Source organism: Microtus ochrogaster, chromosome 10 (genome assembly GCF_000317375.1).
Source record: "Microtus ochrogaster isolate Prairie Vole_2 chromosome 10, MicOch1.0, whole genome shotgun sequence".
In the NCBI taxonomy this organism is placed as follows: domain Eukaryota; kingdom Metazoa; phylum Chordata; class Mammalia; order Rodentia; family Cricetidae; genus Microtus; species Microtus ochrogaster.
The window spans coordinates 48,565,840-48,576,919 of NC_022016.1; the positions used below are offsets into that span (position 1 = coordinate 48,565,840).

Below are 11,080 nucleotides of genomic sequence, written 5' to 3' on the forward strand. Positions count from 1 at the left end.
GTTTCTCTGTGGCTTTGAAGCCTGTCCTGGAACTAGCTCTGTAGACCAGGCTGGTCTCGAACTCACAGAGATCCACCTGCCTCTGCCTCCCGAGGGCTGGGATTAAAGGCGTGCGCCACCATCACCCGGCTCAGCTCTTTTTTTTTTTTTGGTTTGTTTGTTTGTTTGAGACATGGTTTCTCTGTAGCTTTGAAGCCTGTCCTGGAACTTGCTCTGTAGACCAAGCTGGCCTCAAACTCACACAGATCCCCGCCTCTGCTTCCTGAATGCTGGGATTAAAGGCCTGCGCCACCACGCCTGGCTGCTGCACCTTCCCAGATCAGCCAGTCTACTCTAAGTCCCGGCACAAGTGCCCGCTCTTAGAAAATCTTGCCTGCCACCTTGAGGACAACTCAGTTACTGCAAGTGTGCAGAAGCGGCCTGGCCAAAGTCAAGATTACAGGCACCTGAGCTGAATGCAACTTCCATAAACTCTGTTACCACGGAGCCCTTCGCGTACATGCGTGTGTGTGTGCGTGCGTGCGTGCGTGTCTGTCTGTCTGTCTGTCTGTCTGTCTGTGCATGCGGGTTACAGCCACCGTCCCCAGAACACCTGCTCATTCCTGCTGCCTCCCATTTGCACTGCTTCCCCAGGGTCCTCCTGACATCGTCCTCTGAGTTAGCAGGCCAGCTCCCAGCACGAACTCTCCTTCCTCTGTGAGGCACGCCCTGACATTCTTCCTGTGTGCCTACTGCACAGGATGCACACTCCATTGAATCCAAGTTATGGGACCAAGGAATCTAAGCTAGCATTTTTGGTGTGTGACCTCTGTACTGTGTCCTGTTGTGTCCCAGAAAAATCTGTACCCGTAGCCAATATTTACAATAGGAAATGTCATATCAAGACTATGAATGTTTAGCTTTCCTTAAAAGCTGGAAGCCTGGGAGAGATGAGTCGGCAGTCGAGAGCACTGACTCTTCTTGCAGAGAGGATCTGTTACCTTCCCAGCATGGCTCACAACCACCTGTAACGCCAGGCCCAGGAGAACCAATGCCCTGTCCTGACCGCTGAGCTCCTACACATGTATGGTACATAGAAACTTAAGCAAGAGCTGGGCGGTGGTGGCGCACGCCTTTAATCCCAGCACTCGGGAGGCAGAGGCAGCGGATCTCTGTGAGTTCGAGACCAGCCTGGTCTACAGAGCTAGTTCCAGGACAGGCTCCAAGACCACAGAGAAACCCTGTCTCGAAAAACCAAAAGAAAAAAAAAAAAAAAGAAACTTAAGCAAGGACACACATATACACATAAATTAAAGAACAACAACAAAAACACATAAAACTGGAAGGTTGTGGTTTGATGAGATAATTGTTTTCCACCAAACTTAACAACCTGACAATCTGAGTTCCATCCCAGAACCCACACAGTGGGAGGAGAGAGGCAACCCCTACGAGCTGCGCTTTGACCTCCGCATGTGTGTCCATACACAACCAACCAATCAAAGTAACCGGAAGACTGGGGCCGGAGAGATGGGCACGTAAGCCTGGGCCCTAGGTTTGATCCTTAGAATCCACATAAGGATAGAAAGAGAGACCTGGCTTCACAAAGGTGTCCTCTGACCCCATCACATACGCCCACACACACACGAGCACATGCTCTCACATACATCTGCCTCTGTCTCCCGAGTCCTGGGATTAAAGGTGTGTGCCACCACTCCCTGGCCTCTAGTGGTTTAGCTCTGCCCTCTGATCCTCAGGTAAGCCTCATTTGTTAAAACACAAACAAAATATCATCACATCTCACATCCATCAAATGCTACTGCAGATAGATCTTGGATCTATTCCTTTTCCCACCTCCATCATCATCAAAGTGATCTGAGCCACAGATCATCCCAGCAACCTCCTGGCTGTTCTCTCCTTCTGTTCGGAGCCCTGCAACCCACTCTGATGCAGCCACCAGAGCAAGCCTGATAACTCTGGTGATGCCACTCCCAAGCCAGTGGTCCCAGGACACCCGTGTGGGACTGGACTCATCCATGCATTGCTTCCCCGAGTCTGCTCCTGCAGATCCTTGCCACTGCTCTGTCAGGCTGCCTTCACACACCTAGGACCCTTGGATAAGTATGACCCCACTACCTGCATAACCAGCTTCCTTACCTATTATACAGCCTAGGCTGGCCTTGAGTTTACAGCAATCCCTCCATCTCCAAAACACCTTTTTGTTTGTTTGTTTGTTTGGTTGGTTGGTTTTCAAGACTGGGCTTCTCTATGGAGCCCTGGCTGTCCTTACTGAGCTCAGCTTGACCTTGGGGATGGTACTCAGTGATGGAGTGACAGGGACCTGTCAGCATTCATACCCAAAGGTCCTAGGATTTGGAGGAAACATAGTGTCTGGGGTTTCCCCCTTTCTCCTGCTTCAGGCTTCCCCTGCTGAGCAGAGCTCCACCCCAAACCCCATCCTGATGAACAAGGCAGTGGAGGGGGGCGGGAGTCAGCAGCTTCCTTTACCTTTCCACTGAGGGCCTTTTTGGAGAGGAGGTGGCAGACGACCTGGAGTCTACAGAGTCTCTCCTGAAAGACACAAAACTGGAGTTGATGCTGGCAGTGGCTCATGTTGGGTGGAAGATGAAGTACCCTCGCTGGGCCACAGCAGCCAGGGAAAGGGAGGTTCAGAAGTGCCCAGCCCCACCGGACAGCAATCCAAGGGAGGGAACAGATGTCTGCAGCAATGCTACATCCATGCACCCTGTGATGTCAATCACTCTCCTGAGCATTCTGGGAATGCTGGGCTCCTGGGGTCACTATGTGTCTGGAGCTGGAGAGACTGAGGTGGGCTTCAGCCTCCTATGCAGGCTATAGCGGAGGTGGGGAGAAGAACACAGGCGTGGGGGAGGTAGACGAGTAGCTGAGTACGACAGGGACAGGATTGGGCATGTGCTATGCACAAAGTCTCATAAGAAAACAACGTCCAGGAGGGAAAAAAAGATGGAAAGAAAATCCACCCAAATCCTGTAACCATGACGTTAGCATGACGAGGTCAGAGGTAAAAACACCTTCACTTTCCACACGCACCGAGCAACTTCCGCTCTCAAATGCACGGTTTCCTCTCACCGTTCTTATAAAATTCATGTTTGTAAATGGTACCCTCATCTTACCTAATTCCACAGCTCCCATTTTCTAGTATACTGAACAACTTATTTCCTTGTTATATTTATTATGCAACAGCCCTCCATGAAAGTCACAGAAGAGCTGCGTGTGAGGGCTGCGCTGGGCTGGACCTCAGTGGTAGAGCGCTTGTTTAGCACGGGTAAGGCCCTCAGTTCCATCCCCAGCACTGTGAAGAGAGGTCACTAGGAACAGGGAAGAGGGAAGAGGGGAGGCAGAGAGGAGAGGGAAGGGCAGAAAAAGAGAAGAGGAGGGGGCAGATGCTAAACCTGATGACCTGAGTTATCCACAAGGTAGAAGGACAGAAGTGATTCCTAGAAGCTGTCCCCTGACCCCCACATGTGTATATATGTGTGTGTATACACACTAATTCTTTAAGTTTGTACATTGAACAATTCTGAAGATTCTGAAGGTGTGTATGTGCAGTGTGACATCATCTACCACCAACCTACTAACTAACAGGTGGTCAAACGTAAACCCCAAGAGGTTAGGAGACTTTCGGGTTATAGGGACCGAGGAAGACGTAGTCACTTTTTGAAAGCTTTTCTTTTGAAATAGGGGCTGGCCTCCAACTCCTGTCTCAAGCTATCCTCCTGCCTCAGCTTCCCCAGTGCCTCATCTACATATCTACAAAATCTTTAATCTACCATGATAAATGTGGCATTTGTGTCTTATCCAAAGCACACAGCTTTGGGGAACACCGGCTAGGGTAGGCGAGAGGAATGGGGCATGGAGTTGAGACCTCTCTACAGAGGTCTCCCGCATCATAGCTGTGGGATCTGGGAAGTCCTTACTCCCAGGATCCTCTGCTTCCAGGTGATTTAACACAGATGCTGAGTAAATGCTGAATTACTTCCCCTTTTCAAGGCTCTGGCCCCACTGGCCCCGCAGACCTGACAAAGGTGGGATGTGGGCTGGGTTACCAGGCAACAACACTGCCAGCGCAAATTGACTCGGTTCGTAAAGTGTGTCTAGACAGGAAATGCTGCAAACAGATTCCGGATAATTAGTGGAGAGCCACAGCTTTCAAGCTGAGGATCCTGTCAGTGGCGACTGCTCTTGCTTAGAGGGCGCGATGCTGGGGACATGGGGACCCCTCTGAACAGGGGTTCGCACTTCCATCGTGGTCTTCTTTCTTTGTACCCGAAGGGCTAGAGAACAGCTGTGCAGCCTCCTGGGAGAACCCCCATTTGTTTTTGCTTTGTTTCGTTTTGGAGGCAGTGATCTTGCTATGTAGCCCAGGCTAGCCACAGACCCATGATCTCCTGCTCCTACCTCTTGAGTGATGTGTTTACAGTCATGTGCACTGCGCCTGGCCCCTGTGAGTATCTCAAGGATAGCAAGGCCAGGGCTGCACGGCTGGCATGCTTCACATCCCTTCACCCTTCTAGGGGAAGCCAGTGCCGTGTGACTCAGTCAGACTGAGCCAAAGACCCCAGGGTGAGCAGCTGATAGAGAATGAGACAAGCGTGGGCCCCCTCCGCTCTAGTCTGGGAAAGAAGTACCTGGTTTGGGGCTCTCCCCCTCCTTTCTTCCTCGGTGGAGAAGGACCTGCGTCTGGTTTCCAGTCTGAACAGCCGAGCCCTTTTTCTTTCTTCTTTGCTTTGTCTCTTTCTTCTCTCTCTCCTTTGGCAGTTCTGGGGGAGTCTGAAAATGAAAGAGTGGCATTGTCTCTCCACTCAGCGCCTTCTCAGGACAGCCCTGTGTGGCTTTGGGCACTGAGAATAAAGGGCCCAGGACTAGGGGACAGTCGCATGCATGTCCACTAAGCACACATATGCATGTGCACATATTCACATACACATATATGCATGCATGTACACACATGCACACACATAACATGTATACCTCACATGGGGACATGAACATAGAAGTACACCCATCGATGCAGAGTCAGGCAATGCGCACATACATGTGCACAAACAGAAACATATAGACACATACAAGAAAGGTTAGATGCTACATATAGATCCTACACTTGTGGCCACAACACCATGAACTCCATAATTCAGGGGCCGCCTGCCATTAATTAAATAACTCGGTGACACAAGTGGAGCGTCCTCTCCCATACGCTGAGAAGAAGTACCACCTCCTAGCAGTTTGCCCCTTCTCACCCAGTAGCTGCTTCCAGTTTTTAATGAGGGCTTTGGCCAAGGACACCACCTCCTTGTCTGAGCAGTGCTTGCGAACTCCATTGACGGCGACTCCAATCCTGGTGGTCTGTGAGGAAAGGATTAGGGGAGCTGACCCACAGGACTGGTTACTCTTTCTGGAGGGAGCGTCAGCTCAGACATCACTTCCCTCCAACCTAGACCTCCCCAGGATCCGTGTCCTAACTCTGAGTCATCTATTGTAGAACTAGGGTCTGACCTGCTACCCTGACTGAGACCCAAGCCTATACTTTTGGGAACTTTGGTGGAGAGCTGGGTTGAGAGGACGTTGGCTGTAATTAGGACCCTGTACCATTTGAGAGAAAGTCTTGACTTAGGTCCACCTCTGGCTACCATATCTTAGATCTGTGTTTGTCTTTTGGGGCCAGAAGTCTCTGGTAAAGTTTGGGGGTACGTGAGAAATCTAAGGAGGATTTGAAAGCAAGGGGACAGACTCCCTCTCCCTGAGTCATGGGCAACTTAGATCCCACAGGCCTTCACTTTGTTTTTTGTTTGTTTTTTTTTATAGAGAAAAAAAAAAAAAAAAACAAGTTTCCCCCTCCTCCCAGCCTCCCATTTCCCTCCCCCTCCTCCCACCCTTCCCCCCCTCCTCCCACCCTTCAGGCCTTCACTTTGGATAGAGATTCAAGGAAACCGCCTTCTCCCTAAACCCAAGGACTCTGACCCCCACAAGCCTGGGAAAGAACTGGCCCTCAAGAGATGCTCCCCATGTCCCAACTCCGTGTCTCAGAAACCTCCACAGGGTCTTTCCCTCCCACAGAGGTGCTACCCCAAGGGGCCCCCACACCTGTAGCAGCTGGATGGTCATCTGGCAATTGTTCAGCTTCTTCAGAAGGTCAAGGGCCCCTTCCTGTGGGAAGTCACAAGAAGAGCCCTGAGGCACAGGTGATGCCGCAGGCCACTCTGAGTGCTGTGGGCTCTGGGGAGAACAGATGGATGTGTGGTCCAAGGACAGATGTGGACGCACAGAGGAGAAGAGGAGGGAAAGGTTGGCCTCAGAGCACTTGGCTAGCTGTGCCTCCCACCACCTCCCTCCACCGAGTTCTAGCCTTTCCCTCTGCTTCACTTTCTGCCCAGCATGTCCCTACGTCCGTGTCTTGTGTCTGCCTCAGAATGGAGTCACTGTTGCTCCGTGGCGGGTGGGCTGGGGATTGTCTCACTATGCTGCCTAGGCTAGCTGGGAACTAATGGGATCTTTCCACCTCAACCTCCCAAAGCGACTGGGATTATACAGGCTCCAACTGCTGCACCTGGTACTTTGGGGCTTTTAGATCAGCTTTATGGAGGTCTAACTGGCATGCGATAAGCCACGTGTATTGTTGAATACAACTGTATACATTTTTCTTCTTTTTCGCTTATCTATCTCAGTGTGGTGTGTTTATGTGGGTTCATGTGTGTTTGGATGCCTGTGTGGAGAATAGAGGTTGACATCTGTCTTTCTCTGGCACTCTCCTCCATCTATATTGAACAAGGTCTCTCAATGGATCCCAGAGCTTGTCCATCTGGCTAGCCCCAACTAATCAGCTTGTGTCTCCAGCACATGCTGAGAGCACAGGCAGACAGCTGATCGGTGCTGGGAATTGAAGTCCAGTCTTCAAACTGATGCAGCAAGCACGTCACCAGCTGAACCATCTCCCTAAGTTGGTTTTTTTTTTCCAGTTTTTTTTTAATTTAAAAATGTTTAATTATGTGTATTCATATGTGTAATTTAAAGATTTTAATTTATTTTAAATGTATGTTTTCTCTACATGCATGTACGTGTGCCACATGTGTGCCTGGTACCTGTGGAGGTCAGAAGAAGGCATTGAACTCCCCCCAGAACTGGAGTTACAGATGGTTGTGGGCCATCACGTAGGTTCTGAGCTGTACCGAGGTCCTCTGTAAGAGCAGCCGGTGCTCTTAACTGCTGAGTCGTCTCTCCAGCCCCAGGTGTATGTTTTACATTATGTGTATGTTTTGCTCATGTGTCTCTGAGTGGGTAGGTGCATGTGAACATGGGATGTCATACTCCTAGAGCCGGAATTACAGGCGGTTGTGAGCTGCCCAGTGTGGGTGCCAAAACCTGAACTCCGGTCCTCTGAAGAGCAGTCTGCATTCTTAATCACTGAGCCATCTCTCCAGCTCTAACTGCTGGGCCATCTCTCCAGTTCTAACCACTGAGCCAACTCTCCAGCTCTAACCACTGAGCCATCTCTCCAGCTCTAACCACTGAGCCATCTCTCCAGCTCTAACCACTGAGTCATCTCTCCAGCTCTAACCGCTGGGCCATCTCTCCAGTTCTAACCACTGGGCCATCTCTACAGCTCTAACCGATGAGTCATCTCTCCAGCTCTAACCACTGAGTCATCTCTCCAGCTCTAACCACTGGGCCATCTCTCCAGCTCTAACCACTGGGCCATCTCTCCAGTTCTAACCACTGGGCCATCTCTACAGCTCTAACCGATGAGTCATCTCTCCAGTTCTAACGGCTGGGCCATTTCTCCAGCTCTAACAGCTAGGCCATCTCTCCAGCTCCCCTGAATGATATTTTTTGTTTTTTGTTTTTTTTCAAGACAAGGTTTCTCTGTGTAGTCCTGGCTGTCCTGGAACTCACTCTGGAGACCAGGCTGGCCTGGAACTCAGAGATCTGCTTGCCTTTGCCTCTGCCTCCCGACTGCTGGCGTCCTGAATTGGCACTGTAAGAATATTGGGGTGGGGGCTGGAGAGATGGCTCAATGGTTGTGAGTACTGACTGTTCTTCCAGAGGACTTGGATTAGATTCCCAGCACCCACATGACAGCTCAAGACTGTCTATAGTTCCATGATCTGACACCTTCACACATACATACATGCAGGCAAAACACCAATGCACATAAAATAAAAAATTAGGGGAAAAAAGGATACTTTTTTTTCATGTATTTATCTTGTTGGGGGAAGGCAGGCCATGTGCCTGCCAAGGTGCATGTGTGAAGGACAGATGGCAAGGTGCATGTGTGAAGGACAGATGGCACTTGTTGGAGCAGCCTCTCTCCTTCTACCATGTGGGTCCCAGAGATCACACTCAGGTCACCAGACTTATGCACTAACCCATCTCTCTAGCCGGCCTCTGAGTCCTGACACACGTATAATCCCCATGAAACCATCACCAGCAAGAACACGGGCATCACTTCAGAAATTCCCACGGGTTCTTTGTAATGTGTGCCTCCTATTACCGCCATATCACACAACCAACATTCTCCTTGCATCGCTGCAGGTGACCTGTGTGTCTGTTTGTGTGCATGTGACACGCATGTGATAGGCGTGTGCTCGTGGTGGAGACCAGAGGTTAATTTTGGATTTTTTTTTTCCTCAGGTATATTTGCCTTGTTTTTTTGAGACAGTCTCTCTCAACAGGACCACAGCATCAACAGTTAGGCTTGGCTGGATCATGAGTTCTAGGCATCTAGCTGTCTCCAGTGAGTGCTGGGGCTTGAACTCAGGGCCTCATGGTTGTACACTAAGCACTTTGCCAACTGACTTATCTCCCCAACCTTGACTTTGTTGTTGTTGTTTTGTTTGTTTGTTGAGACCGGATCTCTCTATGTAGCCTGGCTGTACTGGAATTTGCAATGTAGATTACATGGTCTTTCTTTCCTTAAAAGTATTATGTATAAGTGTTCTACCTGCATGCATGCCTACATACCAGAAGAGGGCACCAGATCTCATTGTAGATGGTTGTGAGGCACCATGTGGTTGCTGGGAATTGAACTCAGGTCCTCTAGAAGAACAGCCTGTGCTCTTATTCTCTGAGCCATTTCTCCAGCACCCCCCCTTTTTGATTACAATGGTCTTAAACTCACAGAGATCCACCAGCCTTTGTCCCCTAACTGCTGAGATTAAAGGTGTGTCCCTAAGCTCAACTCCAGACTTTGTATTTTTTTTTTTTTATGTATAGACTGTTCTGCCTGCATACAAGAAAAGGGCAATAGATCCCATTACAGATGGTTCTGAGACGCCATGTGGTTGCTGGGGATTGAACTCAGGACCTCTGAAAGAGCAGTCAGTGCTCTTAACCTCTGAGCCACCTCTCCAGCCCCTAGACTTTGTATTCTTTTTTTTTTTTCGAGACAGGGTTTCTCTGTGGTTTTGGAGCCTGTCCTGGAACTAGCTCTTGTAGATCAGGCTGGTCTCGAACTCACAGAGATCCACCTGCTTCTGCCTCCCGAGTGCTGGGATTAAAGGCGTGCGCCACCACCGCCCGGCTTAGACTTTGTATTCTTAAGGATGTTTAATAACAGCTCAATATGTAGCTCGAGTTGGCTTCTCCTGCATCAAGTTCACAGATTCTGAAACTAAAGGCTTGTGCCACCATGCCTGGCCATTTTAAGTATTTTATATAAAAAGTGTGGCATAAACAAGCTGGGCAGTGGTAGCATACACCTTTAATCCCAGCACTCGGGGCAGAGGACAGAGGCAAGCAGTTCTCAGTGAGTTTGAGGCCAGCCTGGTCTACAAAGCAAGTTCCAGGACAGCCAAAACTGTTACACAGAGAAACCCTGTCTCAACCCCCTGCCCAAAAGTGTAGCATAAGCTTCTTTTTTACTTTGCTAGCTTACTGTTTCTGAGATCCATCCACACTGCCTTAGATCTACAGGACACACAGCTCCTTTCTGTTACTTTTCTGTAATTCAGAGTAATTTTTCTGTCATGCATATCTGTTTATCTAATGACATAAAATAATTAGAGTTCCTGGTACATAGTAAGAGTCCAGTGGATTTCAGCTGCTCTCTGAGTATAGAAACACAAGACAGAACGAGACAGGGGCTGGAGAGGTGGCTCAGTGGCTCAGTGGCTGAAGCCCTTGCTGCTCTTTAAGAGGACTCAGTTCCCAGCACTCACAGGGTGGCTTACAACTCGCCACCCTCTTCTGGTCTCCATGGGCACTGCAGGCACACGGTGCCCAGATAAACATGCATGCCGGAAAAAATTTCCAAACACATAGAATAAAAATAAATGTTTTTTTAAAGATCAAACAGAGTACAAAGCAGGAGCAGAGAAAGAAGGAAGCTTGGAGTTGAAAACCTGTCTGCCAGGTCCTAAACACACCTTCAGCCCATTTTAGCCTTCTCCTTCCTGGCACCTGCATCCTAGAAGCCAGCCCTGGCTATCTTCAGATTAGTCCCCTGAGGAACACGAACTAACTATGTCCTGTATGTCCCTTGCTTGGTTCCAGCTCCCAGCCTCCCCTTGCCAGGACCTGGACCACATCCTGTGAGCTGTCCTCTGTTAGTCCTTAGCCTTCCTTAGCACTGAGGTTCAGTGTTTCCAGAATGACCTGCAGACGGGTGTGTCTATGAACTCGGAGGCACACAAACTCCATGCTTGATGTTAGCGAAAGGCTTACTATGTGCTGGAACACTTAAGTCCTTAATGTCCACTGACTTCTCACAAGGAGGAGGTGGGAAGGTAGTGCTTGTTATACACAAAGCTTAGAGCCAGCACTGTGTACCAGGGTGGTAATTCACAACTAGAATCTCAGCTCTTGGGAGGTGGAGGCAGGAAGAGCGGAAGTTCAAGGCCATTCTCAGTCAGGTACAGAGTTTGAGGTAGGCCTTCTATATAAGATCTTGTCTCAAAAACACACAAACCACCCACCCACCTCTCAGAAGGCCCCTAACAAGTGGGTCCTATTTACCATTCCACTTTTACAGAACTATTAACCCATTTATAGAAGAGGAAACCAAAAAGCTTTGTAAAGACTGGGTTGGACCGGGCAGTGGTGGCATAAGCCTTTAATCCCAGCAGACAGA

General features: G+C 49.5%; 1 protein-coding gene across 1 annotated transcript in view; it reads right to left on the reverse strand.

Moving 5' to 3' along the window:
* The window catches only part of Tcea3 (transcription elongation factor A3), a 26,013-nt gene that overhangs the window by 11,244 nt on the left and 3,689 nt on the right, over positions 1-11,080 (reverse strand). The window contains exons 2-5 of the mRNA XM_005353020.3: positions 6,100-6,162; positions 5,256-5,361; positions 4,647-4,788; positions 2,485-2,547 (exon numbers count right to left, since the gene is read on the reverse strand). Of these exons, the coding sequence (XP_005353077.1) occupies positions 2,485-2,547; positions 4,647-4,788; positions 5,256-5,361; positions 6,100-6,162 (374 nt within the window). The remainder of the gene's footprint in view (positions 1-2,484; positions 2,548-4,646; positions 4,789-5,255; positions 5,362-6,099; positions 6,163-11,080) is intronic.